The 21,386-nt window shown below is 36.1% G+C and overlaps 1 protein-coding gene across 7 annotated transcripts in view; it reads left to right on the forward strand.

Annotated features, from left to right (window-relative positions):
- The window catches only part of ptprdb (protein tyrosine phosphatase receptor type Db), a 76,072-nt gene extending 59,663 nt beyond the window's left edge, over positions 1-16,409 (forward strand). For 2 of the 7 annotated variants that reach the window (XM_079851038.1, XM_079851039.1), the window contains 19 exons: positions 579-672; positions 857-1,066; positions 1,297-1,457; positions 1,784-1,795; positions 1,905-2,020; positions 2,151-2,189; positions 3,556-3,653; positions 3,905-4,028; positions 4,570-4,745; positions 6,185-6,208; positions 6,814-6,933; positions 8,400-8,554; positions 9,501-9,786; positions 10,029-10,207; positions 10,342-10,468; positions 11,186-11,311; positions 12,993-13,147; positions 13,457-13,592; positions 15,584-16,409. In XM_079851038.1, coding sequence (XP_079707164.1) covers positions 579-672; positions 857-1,066; positions 1,297-1,457; positions 1,784-1,795; positions 1,905-2,020; positions 2,151-2,189; positions 3,556-3,653; positions 3,905-4,028; positions 4,570-4,745; positions 6,185-6,208; positions 6,814-6,933; positions 8,400-8,554; positions 9,501-9,786; positions 10,029-10,207; positions 10,342-10,468; positions 11,186-11,311; positions 12,993-13,147; positions 13,457-13,592; positions 15,584-15,652 — 2,407 coding nt within the window. In that variant the 3' untranslated portion in view covers positions 15,653-16,409. The remainder of the gene's footprint in view (positions 1-578; positions 673-856; positions 1,067-1,296; positions 1,458-1,783; positions 1,796-1,904; positions 2,021-2,150; positions 2,190-3,555; positions 3,654-3,904; positions 4,029-4,569; positions 4,746-6,184; positions 6,209-6,813; positions 6,934-8,399; positions 8,555-9,500; positions 9,787-10,028; positions 10,208-10,341; positions 10,469-11,185; positions 11,312-12,992; positions 13,148-13,456; positions 13,593-15,583) is intronic. The other 5 variants (XM_079851040.1, XM_079851041.1, XM_079851042.1 and 2 more) reach the window with 4 other exon arrangements.
- Positions 16,410-21,386: the final 4,977 nt, after the last annotated feature.

The raw sequence follows: 21,386 nt of genomic DNA on the forward strand, positions 1-21,386 counted from the left end.
GGCAAAGCAGAACTTTCAGCAGCCCATTCTCCAGTCTTCAGTGTCACGTTATTCTTCAGAAATCATTCTAATGTGGGCTACTGATATGGTTTGCAAAATTTATATATTTTTTATCTTATTTTTTATTCAAGTTAAAAACAGTTGTGCTGCTTGATATTTTTGTGGAAACTCTAAACATTCTGATTAATAGAAAGTTCAGAACAGCATTTATTAAAAAAAGATATATATATATAAAATATATTTTTTTAATAAATGCTGAAACTATATATACATACATGCATACATACATACATACATACACATATATATATATATATATATATATACATATACATACATATATATATATATATATATATATATATATATATACAGTATATCAGTTTGTATTGTACTGAATTCAGTTTATGCTAATTTTAATTTAAAAAATATATATATTTTTTAGAATGATATTTTTTCATATTTTCACAATGTAAAAATATTTAACTGCCTTCATTTGATTTTTGTGCGTGCAAATAAACAGACTTTTCTTCATGAGATTCACCCATAATAATATAATATCATGTTTTTAATTGAAGGGGTTTCTACATTGTGGTTGTCCCTGTGAAGAGGCAGAGAGGAGGAAACTTCCAGAATTTATGGAGTGATCCAGATGAGATGAACATTGATGAGGTACTACATTTTTGTAATGAAATGCTGATGTCGCAATTTAAATATTTTTTTACAGTTTTGATCAAGTCGTTCACTGTCTTTGCTGAACCAACATGTGTTCATGGTGTTCATAAGGTAGATGCAGTGTCTGTTGTGGTTAACGTGGCTCATGTCATGTGCTTGTCCTGTTTTCTGGTTTCTCAAGCTACTGAGGGAGATTAATGGCACCGGTCGCTCTGTGCGTCTACGGAGGCAGGCGGAGGCAAAGGCATACATCAGTTCTCATTTCCAGAATCTTCCAGCCGAGTTTAAACTAGGAGATGGCAGTGTGTATGGAGCATTCATGAACCGACCGCTTGTGAATGGACAGGAGTATGTGTGCTTCGTGCTGGCTATTCTTGAACTGGGCCAGAACGTAAGTCCTTCTTTTCTCTCTCATTTTTAAGGTCCACAATTCAATATTTAAGCAATAATTTATTAAAAACAATATTATGTTTTGAGTACAGTGCCTGCAACCCTTCAGCTGTCTCTGTATTCACAATACCTTTTCTTTTTTTAGTAATATTTTTTCTCTTTTTTTTATATTAAAATGTTATATATTTTTATCCTAATATGCTAAGTGTCTGTTTGATCCTTGATTGACAGACTGTGTACTCCACAAGTCCATTCTCTGATGCCGTGCTGTTCTCCGATGTTGAGCCGCAGCCGATCGTAGACGAGGAGGAGGGGCTTCTGTGGGTGGTTGGGCCAGTGCTGGCTGTCATCTTCATCATCAGCATTGTCATCCTCATCCTCCTCTTTAAAAGGTGAGATTGAAGGAGAATTGAGAAGGAAAGTGATTTAGAATTTGAAAAGGTGAATGTAGGTTAAATGGCATCAATGGGAGTTCCCACAGTGGAAATATCAGAGAATTTTCAAATTTAAAATGGAAAAATCATCCTGAACATGCATTGTTCTAATTATGCTTGAAACCAGCAATTCAGTCAATCCTTGTCAATGAATTTTTTTTTAAAAAGGATGATAAGCAAAGGAATAAAAAATGCTAGATGTTTTATATTTTACTTGCGCAGAAGCTGATTTTATTTATCCCTATTTCTTTTGTCTTCCCTCGCTTTATCTGTTCACAAACCAGCAAACCAGACAGGTCTGTGTATTATGTTTCTCTGTAAATCTAATTATGCTCGAAATGCAATATAAACTATTTCCTACTAAGTGAGTGTTGCTTTAATGCTCCTACGCGTGTGATGTTACAGGAAGCGGGCAGAGCTGGAGGGCAGGAAGTGCAGCTTTCCCAGCAGCAGTAAAGCCATGAGTTCCCAGCATCCATCTGATCCAGTGGAGCTGCGTAGAATCAACTTCCCAACGGCTGGTAATATACTGATGAAAAGATATGTCACTAACACACACACACAGGTACAGAGTGCTGAAGAATCAATTTTCCAGTCCCTATTTAATGCTCACACACTGTCGGTATCAACACAGTGTTGTCTCTTTTCTAGGTTTGCGTGCATCTATCATCGGTTATCGACGGTTATCAAGTTAGTTATGTGTTTTGTAGTCTATATTGACTGATTAACCCCCATATGCTCGCACATATGCAGTAACTGGTTTGGCTTTTTTTCATCCTCTTAACTCATTTGAGTCATAATAGGGGTGTATGTGAACACCTGCTGCAGCGTGTGAAGCTTTTCTCTCTGCTCTGACTGACGTCACAACACCTTACACACACCAGCAAACACACTTTCCATATAGTTGAACTTTCCTTTTTTATTTTTATATTTTAGCTAATGATATTTTCTATCCCCTAACCCTTCCTCTAAACCCTCACATAAACCTTTCTACGTTTTTAGATTTTCATTAAGACATTGTTTATTGTTTGTTGTGGACATTTAGTCCCCTTAATGATAGTGGAAATTGATCTAAAATACACACACACATAACTAGTTATCTACAGGAGGATATGCCAGAGACATTTTCAAATAAAGCTATCTATAATAAAGATTACAGTAAATCACAAGTTTGGTGTTGAATCAATGTTGATCTATGACTTTGTTCTTTGTTAAACAGACAACTATTGCAGACATTAAATTAACTCTTCTCAATTATATTCCAAATGCGGCAATATTGATTTTTTTTTGCTTTAAGTTTAATTTGATCTGATTCAGCAATTTCAATGCTAATTCCATCTTGCTTAATACTTCTGACTGTATTGTAATCTATACCCTCCAACACACATTATTCAGTAATGTTCAGACTTTATTTTTTAGAGATTTTATAGTGGGATGTGAATATGAGACCCTGCCCACCACAGCCACCAAAAAAAAGGTGTATATCATGAAATAATATTAATCAAGTTTTCTGTGAGGCTGTTTACTTCACTAAATAAAACATTTGTGTATATTCTTTCCCACTGAGTAGGTAAAAAGTAAATAATCTAAACAATTGTATTTAAATAGTATTATTCAAATTAATTAATTTATAGATGTCTAATCGTATTACTTTACAGGTTTTGTCATTAAAAAACAACATCTTTTATGTGGAATTACCTGTTTTATAGCTGTTCATTGCACATTTAAATGTATTAAAACAGGAACTATTTACAAATGTCCCCCTAAAAGTACAATTAGCCCAAACTGTCCACTCCATTTAAATTGGTCTAAACCATCAGTGTTATTACATTTAGAAAATGAATCTCTGGGTACAAACAACTAGTCTACGACACAAATCCTTTTACATTCTTTTAGCAATTTCTATCCTCAAAGCACACACACTCATGAACCCAAGTGTTAAAATATAGATGATATCACTAACATTCTCTCACACTGCTCAGAGCACTTAATCCAGTAGCATGTCGTGTTCTCAGAGTGTGAACTGATCTTTGTGTTTGTGTGATGTGATTGACAGGCATGACCAGTCACCCTCCAGTATCTGTCTCAGAACTGCCAGCTCACATAGAGAGGATGAAAGCCAATGACAACCTGAGGTTCTCTCAAGAGTATGAGGTCAGATCTCACACACACATACATTCAAACCCCGCGGATGTACATTAAAAACATATTGGCCAATGAATGATGTACATTAGCACCATATTTCTGCATGCTATAGCGTGCTTTAAGTTCTTTTTCATGTACTTTTTTTGTGTGTGTGAGCACTAACTTCATTGCATAGGCCATGTGATGTTTGTAACGTGTGAAGTACAGTATGGGGCATGTTCAGCGTGATGTGTAATTCATGGCGTGCTTCTCTCTTGTAGTCTATTGATCCAGGGCAACAGTTCTCATGGGAACAGTCTAACCTTGAGATTAACAAGTCAAAGAACAGATATGCCAACGTCATCGCCTACGACCACACCAGAGTATCACTCTCCAACAATGATGGTGAGAGCGTGTGTGCTCAATATGGCTGTTTCTGAGTGTATTCATTAGAAATAACATGTTTTAATCGTACAGGAGTATTAACATGGGAAATCAAAGCTATTTCCTGTTCACATGGCATCTAGCAACATTGCTGTTTGTTATCTCTAAATGGTCGCAGTGTTGGTACAGTAAAAGCCATTTTCAGTAAACTAAATGAAGCTGATTTAAAATATGAATAAATACTATGATTTGTACATAAATAATAGTAAAATAACGCTGATGCATATGACTTTGTCCATGATCTAAATCGTCTCTGACACATTGATAGATTTTTTTTTAAATCCTGTTCTCATTTTCTTGTTAATATCCCATATACTGTGGACTTCTGAGCTTGATTTGTGCTGCTAATTAATTTTTAAATATTAGATCTGACACACCACTTATGGAATTGAATTATATATCTCATTTACACCTATTAAATGAAAGGCATTTTAGATTTTTTCTTTTTCTCTTGTTAGGTTGAATGTGATTTTGTTTTTTCCCATTCCATCTTGTTATGCAGGTGTTCCTGGCGGTGACTACATCAATGCCAACTTCATAGACGGGTACCGCCGACAGGGCGCTTACATCGCCACCCAGGGCCCCATGCCAGACACGTTTAGTGATTTCTGGAGAATGGTGTGGGAACAACACACAGCAAATATCATCATGATCACCAAACTTGAGGAGAAATCCAGGGTGAGAGCACTAAATTATACATACCACCATGTGTGGAGTCACACAAGCTCTGTTCCAAAACCTAGTATAAATCCTTACTGTCTACTACCTATATAGGTAGAATCTTGAAAAAAGAAAAAAGAAAAAGAAAAGCACACTTACCTCGTGATTGAATCATTTGAAAGACATTAGCAGCAGCTCCTCAAAGCACACTCCTGTTGTTAGCATGTTGCTAAGCTAACAACAACATAGTCTAATAAGCACAAAAATACTCTGCACACACATTTATCAATCATTTTCTATATTTAATAAAATAAAGATTTTGTATTTCTAATCACTTCTTATCTTCACCTTTTAGATTTTTTCACTGACCTTGTTTCAGTGGATTCTGTGAAGGATATCTGCAACACTGTATTAAGCTCTATTCACAATGATTACACTGCAGTAGTGCATCTTAAAGCTTACAGAACAATGTACACTATCATTCAAATGTTTGGGGTCAGTATGATTTTACCCAGCTGTTATTATTACAATTACAAATAACTATTTTCTAATTTAATATATTTTGAAATGCAATTTATTCCTGTGATGGCAAATCTGGATTTTCAGCATCATTACTCCAGCCTTCAGTTCAGAAATCATTCTAATATGCTGATTTGGTGCTCATGAAACATTTCTTGTTATTATTATTAATGTTTATTATTTATTATTAATTATTAACAGTTGTGCTGCTTAATATTTTTACATTTATTTGAAATATAAAACATTATATATGTCTTTACTGTCACTTTTGATCAATTTAATGCATTCCTCCTGAATAAAATATTAATTTCTTTTTAAAATAAATCTTTCCAACCCAAAACTACCGGTAGTTTATTTGCAAACACTAACCGCAGAACATAAAGTTTTAACAGCAAGAAAGCTAAATGCTTGTCAAAATCACATTTTTATCAGGAATGTAAATGATTTTCAGAAGCTATGGCCATTTATGCAGCTCACCAAAACATTAAACTAACTAAAAACTGTTTGACTAAAATCTGAAACAGTCTTTGCATCAGGATGGCTAAAAGGCTGTCAAGGTAGGCAGCTGACTAGATTTTGGAACAGAACTACTGAGACACTGAACACTTAATCAAACTCATAAACACGCGCACACACACACACACACACACACACACACACACACACACACACGCACACACACACACACACACACACACACACACACACACACACACACACACACACACACACACACACACACACACACACACACGCGCACACACACACACACACACACACACACATACATAGATACATACATATACACATACATACTAACCTTACTAACCTTGTTTTAATCAAACACAGCATTGATATTTTGCATATTTCTCAGTGAGTCTGTTGTGTGGTGTTACGGAGCAGAGTAAGTCTTATGATGTTTGTCTGTTACTCTCCAGATGCCTTCGTATTTCTTCTCAAAGGCAAGACGTCTCACTTGGCTAATTAGACCACTCTCACTTTTCACTTGAATGGTTGATATTTCGTGTCTCACCTCTTACTCCTTTTTATCTCTGCCTCATCCTTTATTTACACCTACTCTCTCTTCTTCTGATCTGTCTCTCCTCGCTTCCTCTTTCCCACTGATTTCAGAGACACATTTTGCAACAAGTCACAAAGTGTAACTTGATATTTTTGGCTGATTATCACACTATCACTGCATGCCAAAATGTACTCGCAAAGGGTGTGTCTCAGTCCATTCCCTAGTTCCCTTTTATGGGAATTAGTAAAAATGAGTTGAGTTAAAAAGGCATTCTCTTAATTTCTAGGGAGTGAACTGTTCAATGCACTGGAATGATTTTAATAATGAGGCAACCCACTCCCTGGGTAGTATACCTACTATTGAACTAGTGAGCAGACTGACACATAGCCATAGTGAGTACTGTTTGATGGAAAGCAGCCAAGCTTAAGAGCAGCTGACTGTCAGTTTATCTCAGCTGGCTCTTCAGCTCTCCTCTAATGTTTCCTTTATCACTGAGACATATGCAGCTGTGAGAGGTTAACTAAGTGTCTGCTGAACTGTGTGCAGAATAAGTGTGATCAGTACTGGCCCAGCAGAGGTACAGAGACATACGGACTCATGCAAGTCTCTTTACTGGACACGGTGGAGCTTGCGACCTACTGCGTCAGGACTTTTGCCCTGTTTAAGGTAATGAAACAGCAGTGATCAGCGCATAAACACAGTATACCAACACTTCATTGCTCTCACAAATGTAACCTTATGGCAGGGTCAACCTGTAGGTTTTTGGAACCCTAGAGTTAGGATGAGTTATTCTACTGGTGGAAACATTGTCATAACATAAAAGCACATCACTTTTTTGTTTTTACCTTGGAATGTTTGAAAGAAGGTGTATATTTTAGGTACTGTAACCTTTTGTATACATTTTTAATCAACTTTCAATTACATTTAATGGAGTTTTTTTTATACTTTTTAAACTATTTGTCACACTGCATAACTATGTAGTGATATTACTATGTATTTAAATGCAAAAAAAATTATCGTAAAAAACAAAACTATGTAAATGCTCTAAACTATGTTCAAAAGTGAATACATTAGTCAAACCATTCAGGTACAGCCACTGTCAGTGAGGAAAAAAATACATATGTGTATTTATATTACAATAATGAATAAATAATTTAAACAAAACCTATATATTGTATATACAACACCTTAAAAATATATAGAAAATTTACATTTTGCAGATGAAATGCTCTCGCATCACTTCGGCAATGTCTGATTTTCTTCTCCATATTGTTCTTGATAAAGTCGTACAAAAGCACAAAAGTGCTTTAAACTAGGGCTGTCAAAAGATTAATCGCGATTAATCGCATCCAAAATAAAAGTTTGTTTTTAATAATATATGTGTGTGTACTGTGTATAATTAAATTTGTATATATAAATACACACACATGCATGTATATATTTAAGAAAAATGTGTTATTTATATATAAAAAAAATTATATTTATATATAATATAAAGTAAACTATATAAATATATATACAGTTTATGTATGCAAATATTTCTTAAATATATACATGCATGTGTGTGTATTTATATATACAAAATAATTATACACAGTACACACACATATATTATGTAAACACAAACTTTTATTTTGGATGCGATTAATCGCGATTAATCTTTTGACAGCCCTACTTTAAACATTAAGCTTATTTTTCTGCTAAGCTCAGGAATTTTTGAGCAAGCTATGGAGTCTGGGGATAAAACATGTGATAAAACAGTATTCATATTCACTGCAATGCATGAATAAATTATGCAGATTACTGTGTTACTGTTTTGCTATTTTGAGCTTTTTTTATGCTATTGTATTTGTCAACTGTTTCAATTATTTGTCATGTGTTGATTATTCAGAAGTCATCCTGTAAAGTTTTGTTTTAGCTTGTCACTGTTATGAACATACACACTAGATGGGAAGTATGCTGAATAAAATAAGATTGAACTAATTTTGTTGCGGCATGCTGCTGATTGGACGAGTAGTTTGGATGAGATTTTGTTGGATGTTATGATTTGTGCATTTATAAATGGACTTAATGCATTATTCTAATCTAGAAGTATATGGTGCTGTACTGAATTGTGTTGTCTCTATGTGCAGAGTGGTAGTGGTGAGAAAAGGGAGGTTCGTCAATTCCAGTTTACAGCATGGCCAGATCAGGGGGTTCCTGAACATCCCACTCCCTTCCTGGCCTTCCTCAGACGGGTAAAAGCCTGCAACCCCCCAGACGCCGGACCCATCGCGGTCCACTGCAGGTAATTAGTACAGAATTAAGCTAACATAATTATATCCAGTCAGACATGCAGGGTACGATTCGGAGAAACTATTGGTAAGTTTGTTTTGTTTTGTTTTTCGCTTTACCAATGAATTGGGCTCTTACATTGGAGGGAGTATCAAATCATTGGCCTAAATTGTATTGACTATTCCGAAAATGCTGTAGCTCAGTGTTTTGTCTCTGTCCATACACTCAATGCTTTTTGTAGAGTATGAGGTTTTTTATTTATTTTGCTTGGACACAACAAAGCAACATTACTATATACATCGCTATGGTTTTTACAAATGAACTGACACAGGAAAAATGTAGATTACATAAAATTACATGTCAGAATACCTGAGTACCAAGTACCAGATTTACTAACAGCTTGCGCCAGCTCAAACCCTCTTTTGACGTTGAAAACTACTGTTAGGATTTACTAAAGGCACGCAGTGAAAAATGAGTGCTGCAAAGGCGTGTACAGGGTTATTTTCAGACGCAACATTTATGGGAGGAGACTATTTACATGAATCACTCAAGATGATTTACTAAGGTTTGCACTAGTCAACTTACTGGTATTTGCGCCATTATTTACCACCCCCAAAACAGTATGTCTTAAACCAGACTCTAATTTGCGTTGCTCTTGGTAGATTGCGTTGGTTATTATAGAAATGTAAATAAACATAAATAAAAAAATCTTTTTTATTAACATTGTAACCACTGACAACATGAACAAAACTGACTGAACAAAGCAGGCACTTACAACAATAGAGGGGAAAAATACATGGGAAAAGAAGAAAGCAAGGAGAAATGTGAATGTTTTTATGATATCAAACTGTTAAGCGAAAGAAAATCACAAATATTTTTTCATACAACCTTTAAATCAGAATGCGCAACTGTGAGTGCTTGTGACAGAAGCATTTTCTCTCTCTCTCTGTCTTTCTCAGTGCTGGCGTGGGTCGAACGGGCTGCTTCATTGTGATTGATGCCATGTTGGAACGTGTGAAGCAGGAGAAGGCGATAGATGTTTATGGTCATGTGACTCTGATGCGATCTCAGCGAAACTACATGGTGCAGACAGAGGAGCAGTACATCTTTATTTATGATGCGCTGCTGGAGGCCGTTTCCTGCGGCAACACAGAGGTTCCGGCACGAAACCTTTACGCCTACATCCAGAGACTGTCACAGACGGAGCCGCCAGAGCACATCAGCGGAATGGAGCAGGAGTTTAAAGTGAGTTCATCACACCATTGTAATTCGTGAATTTAAAGGGAACTGAAAACATTAAAAACAAAAACAACAAAAAAATTATAATTTTAAAAAGTAACAATGCACAACAGTTTAAGTTTTTAGATCCGTTTAGCTTCTAAGCAATATAAAATACTATATTATTTCTTGTTGCTGGCAGTTGTACATTGCTTTTTATTGTTCATAAAGTAAAAAATTTTTTTTTTTTTTCTGTATCTCCTTTTCAGCGGTTAGCTAATGCCAAAGCGCATAACTCCAGATTCGTCAGTGCCAGCCTTCCATGCAATAAGTTCAAAAACCGACTGGTCAATATCATGCCATATGAAAGCACACGTGTGTGTCTGCAGCCAATCAGAGGAGTGGAGGGCTCAGACTATGTCAATGGCAGTTTTATAGATGGCTACAGGTACATTGTGATCTCTTTATATTTGCTAGAAAAAATAAAACAACACAACTACAAAATAAACCACTGACACATCAACATTTGCTGGTGAAATTCTCCATTTTTGAAGCTTTAATTTCTTTCTCATCACTCTCTAGGCAACAGAGGGCGTATATTGGAACTCAGGGGCCGCTGGCAGAGACTGTTGAAGATTACTGGCGGATGCTTTGGGAACATAATTCTACTATAGTAGTTATGCTTACTAAACTCAGAGAAATGGGAAGGGTTAGTTGACACATACACTCACGTCAATAGTGCTTAGATGCTGTCGTTCACATCAAGAACGATAACTATAATGATAACTTTATTAGTGTCCACACCAGCGGGCGATATCGTTGTTTATTCTGTTTTGTCGTCTGCCCCTTTAAATGTTCGAGCTCTTTAAAGCAGGATGGATTCTGATTGGCTCTCAATGTTTTTATCATTCATCAGCTGGAAAAAATCGTTTTGAAAGTGATTCCAACAATATCGTTTCTCTGTGCAGTTATTGTTATATTTGTGGTGTGGACGATTTTTAGAACTATATCTTTATCATTATAGTTATCATCCTTGGTGTAGAGGTGGTATTAGCATCCCTGTTGATGCTAATCAGTGTTATTTTAGTATTGTTTATTCATTTATATTGAATTTAGTTTTATAGGTTTTAGTTTTGATTTTGTGCTTTTGTCATTTTTATTAGGTTTTGTTCTTTTTAAATATGACTTTTTAGGCTTAATTAATTTTTCAGTTTTCAGATTTCAGTATTACTTTTTATTTAGATCCAGTTAGTAATTTTTGTGAACTAATTCCAGTTAGGGAGCATTTTAAATTTTCATTTGATTTGCATTTTTCATCTAATATTTATATTTTGTTTTTGAATTTAAATTGAGAAAAATGTTTTTAATAGATTTAGTTTTAGGTAACGGTAATAGAAGCTAATGTGTGAATTTCTTTCTTATGCAGGAGAAATGTCATCAGTATTGGCCATCTGACAGGTCAGCACGGTATCAGTACTTTGTGGTGGATCCCATGGCGGAGTACAACATGCCTCAGTATATACTCCGAGAGTTTAAAGTCACAGATGCAAGGGTAGGTCAAACACTCTTTAAAATATCATGGAAACTTATAGAGTGAATATACATTTGCCTATCTACTGTGAAGTAATACCTGGCCATTAAAATATTCTCAAATCGTTCCCCACCAGCATTTACTAAAAAAGTTGCCAGTTAGTGCCAGCATTTTTGATCATATTCACACAATGTCATGGCCCCCAGAATATTTTATTGTATGAATATGTAAAAAGTTAATATAACAAAAGAGAGCCTCTGCTTTTTTTTTTTATTATTATTATTCTAGCTTCATTTATTCTTTTTTATCTTTTTTTTAATCTTTTTTATTAAATCTTGTTTTTTTCAAAGACTTCGCCCAGATCAGATTCAGAACGATGATCTAAACATAGAATAGAATGACACCATCAACACCCCCAAAGATTCAGAGTCCTATACCTCTTTGTGGGATCGACATTTTTCCCTGTAACTTTTGGCAGTTTTGATTTTATATGCTGTTGAATATTTGATGATCATATTAGCTTACTTGCGCATAAGCAACTTCTATCCGATTCTTCTGGGCTGTGTCTGAAATTGCCCCCTATACCCTCATTCACTATTCCCTACAGTAGTCCTCTAATATAGTCCACTTGAGGGAGTGAACGAGTGAATTCGGACACCGAGTGTGCCGGAAGGGCTGCAGCTTTTGCATAGTTTGCGTTTGCTGAACTGGCAGCTCCAGTAGTAAGGTGAAAATATATGTATGAACCTATGTATAAACCTTAATTAAACAATTTAATAATTAATTAAAAAGGAATTTATACCTGTATGATATTATGCTGTCGCCACATTGGACCAGCGGTTTGGAAAATGGATGGATGGATGATTCGGCTGCAGGCGCCACCTTCTGGTCAGACGCGGGAATTCATTCAGCACGCGGCACTCACAGTGCATTATGGGTTTTCTCTAGCGTTGAGTGTACATTGGTTGTATACTCGTTATTATGGTGAATTGTGGCATTGAATGAATGTACTCGTTAATGTCCTCTATGGTTTCGGACACCACTACAAATGGCTGTATTTAAGGGTATATGGGGCGATTTCAGACACAGCCCTGATTTACACAGATCTTCTTAACTTGTTTTTGAATCCTGAGATGTTGTACTATTTCGGAAAATCTGTAACAGTGCCTCCTACCATATAACAGTGAAAACACAGATTACTGGAAAAATGTAGGGTGGGGAAGCGTTATGTCATAAATAATGGAAAATCTCTTCAATGGTGGAGAAAGAGTTAACTGGCTTTTATTGCTTTTGTGTGAAAATTTGTGCAGTCTGATGCTTTGAGTTGGTATATATACACACACACACACACACACACACACACACACACATGGTGTGAGTTGGTTCTTTTGAATGATTCAGTCAGATTGATTGGTCTGCATAAATCATTAGCATTGGGATTTCCAACTTTTACAGACCAGAGGCTTCCAGCATAAAAAAGCTATTTTTTTTCGATTACACTTTATGAAACTTTAATTTGGAACATTAACTAACATTACTACAATATATAGGCTAATGCTTAAAAGTCAGCTGGCAAATTATTTATTAGTTAGAAATGTCATGAAAATGTAATATGATTCCATGTTTTATATAACTTCTCCACACAGAACCCAGGTTGAAATGCTGCTGCTGTCTGTCTCTCACTGGTGTGTCTCTCTTCTAGGACGGTCAATCCAGAACGGTCCGGCAGTTTCAGTTCACGGATTGGCCAGAGCAGGGTGTGCCAAAATCTGGCGAAGGCTTTATTGATTTCATCGGTCAAGTGCACAAAACAAAAGAGCAGTTCGGTCAGGATGGGCCGATCTCAGTACATTGCAGGTGAGGAAAATAAGTGCTGAAGAATTTAGGATGTATTTCTATTATGTGTTCAGTGTAGTAGTCTGTGTTCAGGGGTTATTTCGGCTTTTCTATCTTTTTGCAAGGTTACCTACTGAATAAAAAAAAAATGACATGTATACAGTAGATTTTAGTCAAATGACTTCATTATGTGCTTGCAGTTCAGGTCAACATTGTACAAAAATAGTTAACCGCGAAATGTCATGATTCAAAATGCCAATCAGAGTCAAGTCTTACAAAGAGCTGTGAAATAAAATGAATTCTCACATTTTCTGGGATGTGCGTGTGCAGTGCTGGCGTTGGCAGGACAGGTGTATTTATCACCCTGAGTATAGTATTGGAGAGGATGCGTTATGAGGGAGTGGTCGACATCTTCCAGACTGTCAAAATGTTGCGTACTCAAAGACCAGCCATGGTGCAGACAGAGGTAAGCTTTACACGCAGTGCTGATGTCTTTCTACCCATAGTTCCATGGAACTACTCGTAAATCCATCATTTATTTAGACTAGTCAGAGTTAATCACTTTTAAAACTGCTGTTGATGTTATCGTAGCTTAACATGCAGTTGTTGGTTGATTCTCCCTAAAAGCTCTATTTGCTCTATTTTGAAACATTGGCTCAAGCGATGACATGTCAGGTGTTTTTTTTTCTTTTTCATTATTGTGACTTTATATGCCATCATTTATTTTATTTCTTACTATAGTGACTTTATATCTCACACATGACTTTTCTCATCATTTTGACTTAATGTATCATAAATACAACTTTCTTACAATTTACTTTATTTTTCATTATTGTGACGTTTTATCTGCTATTTCTCATAATCTCCTAATTTATTTAATAGTTGACTTTAGTTCTTACAATTGTGACTTTATTTTTCACAATTGTGCTTTATTACTTGTATATCTCATAATTTACTTTATTTCTTGCAATTGTTTGTGACTATTGTTATTCATGTAATTATTAGACAAAGTCACAATTGTAAGAAATAAAACCAATGAGATATTTTGTGTTATTGTGACTTTATAGCTCATAATTATATTTCTTACATTTGTGACTTTGTCTAATAAAAACAATGTTTTTTTATAATTATGACTTCATTTCACATTGTGACTTAATTAACTATTTCTTACAATTGTAACTTTATCACTCGTTATAATGACTTTATATCCGTCTACTGTGACTTTCTAGTAACTGATTTTTATATATAATAATTACAACATTATTTCTTATAATTGTGACTTTATTTCTCATTGTGACTTCATATGACGTAATTGATTATTTCTTACAATTGACCCTTCGCTAAGCCCCGCCCTCCTTGGTTACTGTTGCTACGCCTGACAAGCTTTCGTGCCTGGCACGTCTATTACAGTATGTATGCACCGGTGTCACATTCCCAAGGAGATAATTAGCCATTTTTGGCAAACAGGTGAAATATCTGAGAGAGCAAGACAAAAGGGACTGCAGTATTCATTCGAAGGATATATCCACGACATAATATGCAACCGATTAGAGAATAATTTCATCAAAATTGAAGCTAAAGCCTATATGTCCCAGTGCAAGCAGCCGCCTCATACCCTGACCATTCAAATGGGAAACATAAATTGATGAACATATTCATGCACAGCAGGGTAAGTGAAATTTGAAAATAATCCAATAATTACAAATCAAACAGCTTATTCATAAATCTTGTGGAATAAACACAAGACATTAGCCTGACCACTTTGCAGTGAAAACATTCTCCCTCTTATATTTTTAGCGCGCCAGGCTACTGCTCACACGTCGTGGGTCACATAAGTGTCTACTGTTAATGAACTGATTAAGTTTGCATACCAACCTTTTCCCTGGAGATCTCCGGCAAGCCCCCTGATGTTCCCTTCTTAGAACTAACACCGGGAGAGCCGCGATAGGATTGGGGTACTCAGGGGTAGGCCGTTGATTAACAAAATGCTGAAATATATTTTAAAATATGTCAGTGAGCCTCCGTCTTGCCTTTAATCACACGCCCGGCATTTCTCCCCTTGGGTTTTAGGTTTCGAGAAAGGAAAAAATTCCACCACCCCGTCCAAACTTTTAGGATACCGAGTATTGGATTTGCACAATCCATACGCACAACGCTTCGGCATGTTTCCCTCGCTCGAAAGCTTGCCAGACCTCCTGCGCCTAGTTACGGTTGCTAAGCCAAGATTGACCTGTGGCGGTTTTCGGCCGTGGCTTAGCGAAGGGTCAATTGTGACTTTATCACTCATAATTATGACTTCATATCTCAAAATTGCATCTTTCCCAAAAAATCTACAAGTTTATATTACTTTCAATTTTACTTTTACCCTGAGGCGTACACCAATTTCAGTAGTATACAGATCAGCTCTGAGATTCGGATCAAATGATGTGTGTGTGTGTGTGTGTGTGCCCTCCACAGGAGCAGTACCAGTTCTGCTATCGTGCAGCGCTGGAATACCTGGGCAGTTTTGATCACTATGCAACCTAAAACCTTCTCCTGGACCAAGGGCCACATCATCACACACCGAGACCTGCGTCTGATCAATCTGACTGCCTCTTTGTGTTGCCCACAGCTCCAGAGTCTGTTTGATTTCTCTAGACAGCACACAATTTAACAGCCAGCCAGGGAGGGCAGCTGAGATACAGAATTGTCACAACACATTGTAGCTGCAATCATATAGCTGAAAGTTGTCAAGTCATATTTGGGGTTGAGTACAGATTTGGCATTACAGCTAACAGGCCAACAGATCCAATGAAATCTCCTGAAGCCAACCATGTGCCGTCTGGACCAATTCAACAGACCAATGAGACTCTGAAATTGTGGGAGACGACAACAATCAAACAATTTGATGGTACTTCTTATGTGTCATAATTTGTTTAACAAAAAAAAAAAAGCAGTAAGGGGATGCAGTCCGGGGTTTAGAGTTTCCACTGTTTTTTTGTCACCAGTTGTATAGTGGATCCACCAACTCACTTGTTTAAGTGATACATACAAAATTAAATTCTAAAGAACCCTAAGTATTGGTGCTTACGCCAGTATCCTGTTCGTTTATCTGTAGCACACACACATAGATATACGTACATATCTATCACAGATTTAAGGCAAGGAAAAATAACAAGCTGAAAATGGAGATTTGTCTCAAAAACTGTGCAATATTGAACGTGACGGCACCTTCAAGTTTTAAACCACTCAAGTATTAGAGATATTCTCACTGTAATTATATTGTCTCATTAATCCTATATGATATAAAGTATAAAACAAATGTGTTATTATGCATATTAGCAATACATATACATATATATACATATATACATATATATACATATATACATATATATATATATATATATATATATATATATATATATATATATATATATATAAACTGTCAATGTATTGAGTGATATTTATACTATGTGAGTGAGGTTCTTGTCAATGCACATACGTTAAGAAAAGTACTGATTGCAGTAAAATTTAAAGAGTTTTTTTTTTTTTTTTCACTAAACTGTTACCAAAACAACTATTTAGATGCTTTCAATCAGGTTTGGAAGTTAAAATGTCGAAACTAAACTCTCTAAACATGAGCTGATGTGTTCAAAACAATAACATAATGGATCATTTGACACTGGTAGTGCCTTATCATAGTCACATGTTTAAAATGGTTATATGTTCAATATTTATGGATATGAACCTGATTTATCTTTAAAAAAAACACATATAAAACAATATATATATATATATATACAATGCGTAATAAAACAGAATCAAATACAGTTATATCCACCTGAGCGAATTTTAATATATATTTCACACACAGACCAATTTTAAGTACCAGTGCGGTTTATTCATTCAAGTGAATTACTGCCAAGAAGACTAGACAATTATATTATTGAAAGCCAATATGTGTCCATTTTTGAGAGGGCACACGTTTATTGCATCTATATTGGGCCAAGAGAACTGCATATTCCATTACATATATAATAGCTATTACATTATAAATGATTTGTATTTGAAATTATAATTATAATTCAGTAATGTTTTTCGCAGTTTCAGTCCATACCGCTGCAGGAAACTTTCATTTCTAACGGTTAATGTCTGCTTTCTTGTTTATCAGCGTTGTGAGGTGTCATCATCTTCACATATGTTTGAAAGCATCAGTGATGTTGGTGTGTGAACATCAACAAAAAGACGATATGACGAGATTTCAAAGCCAGAGCTAGTTGCTTCAAACTAAATTAAATTGAAAAGTGTTCACTGTTAGTTTGATGTCTCGAATTTGATTCATAAAACATCAATGCATGACAAATTAGACCTACAACTTGTATTACAACACATAAAAGTGACCCTGACGTGTCTGTATGAGTATCATGGCCCATGACAGTCTGGTTATGGTTTTGGAAATGACTGCACTCTTGTTCTATGCACTAACCCTTACTATTTCTTCAACACAGAATGTTCTTTGTATTGAATGAGATTAATTTCACAGTGTTGCTCACAGTGTGTGCATGTTAAGAGAAAAATCAGTTTTGGTTACAAAGCTTAAGAAAACATGCGCATAATGTTATTGTTGAATTCTTAAGATGACAGGGTGGTATAAAATGAGTGATTTTCCTTCTAATAGTCATCATTCAGTAATTCCCAAGGAAGTCTGGTCACTGCGAACTTCAGCTCATTTTACTTTCAGTGTAAGGACATTTTTCTTTATTTGCAACATCTTTGTCTTTTGAGAGTTGAGTTTTGAGTTTGAGTCTTGCAGATCTACCTTCTCCTTATTATTACACATTACAACATATTAATATCACAACCAAGTTTCAGGGTTTTTCAAATTTCAACTTTTGTTGAAACTAGCTATGCTTATTTTTTCAAGAGGATATAAATTAGCATTTGTGTAATGGGACATTATCTGCTAATGTCAAAAAAGAAATAAATTCATCTATTTTCCAGTGCATGACAGTCCCCATTTGTACAATACGAAGGCACCATCTGATTTTGATGAATCATGACATTGTTTCATGTGATAAACTAGCACAATCTATATCATGTAATCTGACCAAATATGCATTGTATCACAATTTTCATATTGTCAAATGTTGTGAGTGGTTTTACAATTTCACCCATCAAGTAATGTGAAACACAAAAGGGAAAATCTTTTACCTCTGATTTTGTAGTAAATGTAAATATTTCAGAGGACGTTTTCTTTTTTAATTTTCCTACTTTATGTTGTAAGGACAGCTGTGTGAGAATACAATTGTACTGGAAAAGTTTTATTTGTTACAAATAAAATGGTAAGAATAGTCCAGTGAGTCATTATGTCCTCTTGGTAATGGTTTGTGGGGCTTTCCATTCTTCACAGTAAGTGATTGGTTATATTGACCAGTGATATGGCAGTGACATAGGCAAAATACATTTCCGTTTCATCAACTTACAGGTTATAAAGTTTACTTTAGCTATGTCGCCGCTCACTTTTTCTGTCATTATTTAGGCCAAAATCTAATTTTATAAAAGATGAAGTGCTAGCCTGGTCCTATTGAGCGGAAGTACGTTGGAGGGCGGAGCCAGGCTAGACCAAGACTCTCTTCTCCGTTCCTCAAATACATAAACATTAGCCTTTATATATAGTGTTTTTGAGTAAAGAAAACGCTGTAATTATTTAAATAACCAGTTTCTTTATTTACCCTTGCAAACAAGCAGAGAGACGGTCCTAACTGACACTTCAGTCACGATAGAGGCGGGAATTAAGAGGTTTGACCGAGAGTTTTGAGGAGCCAATGGAGTTACGAGGTAGTCAAGCTCTTTTCAATACTTTTCATTGTTTACATATTTGCAAAACCCACAGACAAACGTACAGACTGACCAAAAGTAATTATGAAATATGGAGATACAAGCTTCTGCCCGACAGCAACAATATTATAAATTGTATTAATTTATAAAGTAATTGTCATACAGAGTTTTAGCATTGGAGTGAAATAATACTAATAATGAAAAATAATCATTTCATTCCCCTTGGATGTGCGAGCATAGGAACGTGTCTTGAACAAGCGTGCCGCACAAGCCCTGAAAAGTGAAGCCAAAGCATCTCGATCGCCCCCCAGTGACTGGTCCTAGTATAGGTCATAAACCCCGTGTTATTCCGGGACGTGAGACCAACTAAACAATTAAATTACGTTTTTGTCACGCCGATGTAAGTTCAAGTGTCTGTTTTTAAAATAAGTTTGTTTTTAGTTACGTGATGCTATAAAAACGGTGGTGTAACGTCATGATTGACAGCTGTGATTGACAGGTTCTCTGAGCGATGTAGTCACTGAAGCACCAACGGACTTTTTTTCGGAGGACTGAGGAGATTGTAATTACTTTATTTTAACAAGCCTCTTGTCGCACTGCACTGCACTTCAACACACATCAAAATTGGAGCAGAACGGAGCAGTGCAGGGAGAGTGAGGGCGGGCGGGGCGTTGATTTGGACCTCTTGGCTTTACTTCCTGCGCAGGTCTGGTCCCTATGGATTAACAGCTGTTAGCGCCCCCTAGCGTCAGTTCAACAGTATACCTACAGTCTTCATAATGCATTAATATTAGTTTTAATGTACATTTTGATTAAATATTGTGTAAACATGTTAACATTGTGTATATCTCCTTTGCTTTTAAACCGTATAATATACTATCAGCATTATAGCAGTCACCCAATCATTTTTCAATATTTTGTATAAACAAGGTAGCTAATTTTAGTTTAAATCAATAGTGGGAACAATGTACAGAGTGCTGGTAAGCTTTTTATATTTATATCTAATTCCAGGCTATACAGAAGCTGAGAATAACATCCACCTTCTGTTATGAACAAGTAAAAATCCATATTATAATTCCTATGCAGCTTTCTGTTGGTCTGAAAGTAAGCAAGCACACACACAAGCAAATCTCTTAAGTTCCAGGCATCAATTTGATTGTTTCATTACTACTTTTGTATGTGAAGTTTTCAAACCAGCAATCAATCATATCCAAAGTAAGTCAAAGTGCTGTTTAGTAGACTTGTAGTCAAGACCGCCTAAACCGAGACCAAGACACTACCAAGACCAGAGGGTATCGAGACCAAGACAAGACCAAGACCAAGACCAAGACAGACCAAGTCGAGACCAAGACCAAGTCGAGACCAAAACCGAGACCAAGTCGAGACCGGAGGGGAAAAAAACAGACTAGTTGAAGCTAAGCAATAACTTGTGAATTCAAGAACAGCAGCATACTAGGGTTCAGCCGCAGTTTACATTCAATACATATTAGATGGTATTACTTCAACTACACAGGCAGAACAATACAGAGACAGACCATGTCATGTGTGTGACTGTGAGCTCATTGTAATCTGTATCTCTAGAGATATCAAAGACACAAATTCATCCAAGCAAATGCCTGCCTATCTCTGCCGATTTCGGAGTCTCAGACTCCAAATTAACCCATTCTGCAACTTTTAAATACATAATTACATTTTTAAAAACGAAATTATAGGCTTAAGTGCGGGATCCGAAAGTTGGTCGTTTTGTCGCTATGGTTACACACACAACACACACACCGTTGGCGGTGCGCTCAAAGTCATCTGTCAGTTGTGTAGTTGTGCAGTTACCCAAAATGAATGACTCCTGAATGAAGTTAATACCCATCATGTCACTGATATGTGTTTTTTAAACCAAGTGATCAAAGTGCTCGTTGCCGCTGCGATCAGTGGCGCGGATAAAATGTTTTCTCGTGTGGCTCGCGCACACACCGCACTGTCATCAATCCGGCGCGCGCTTCAATCCGTTCCGTTGCAGATAATAATGTTGCATTATCGAACGTTGTGTCGTCGTGGATATTGTAGTATTGTATTTCTAAATCCCCCGACCACTATGTCGGTCTGAGACAGCGAGACCAGACAAGACCGAGAGGTCCGAGACCAAGACCAAGAGGTCCGAGACCAAGACCAAAGACCGTCAAGGCCGTGACAAGACCGAGACCACGTAAAAGTGGTCTCGAGACCGGTCTCGAGACCAAGACCGGTCTCGAGACATACATCACTACTGTTTAGCTCAAAAAAATTACACAAAACTGTAGCAGATTCTGAAATAAATCCATCTTTTCTGAATACAAAACGGTTATATATATTTCTATACAGTCACTGTTTCAAGTTTCAATCCTCGTCAACATTTAACACACAAACACACGCTCATTTTCAGAATAATATTCACGTTCACTACGAC

Source organism: Squalius cephalus (assembly GCF_949319135.1).
Source record: "Squalius cephalus genome assembly, chromosome: 2".
Lineage (NCBI taxonomy): Eukaryota > Metazoa > Chordata > Actinopteri > Cypriniformes > Leuciscidae > Squalius > Squalius cephalus.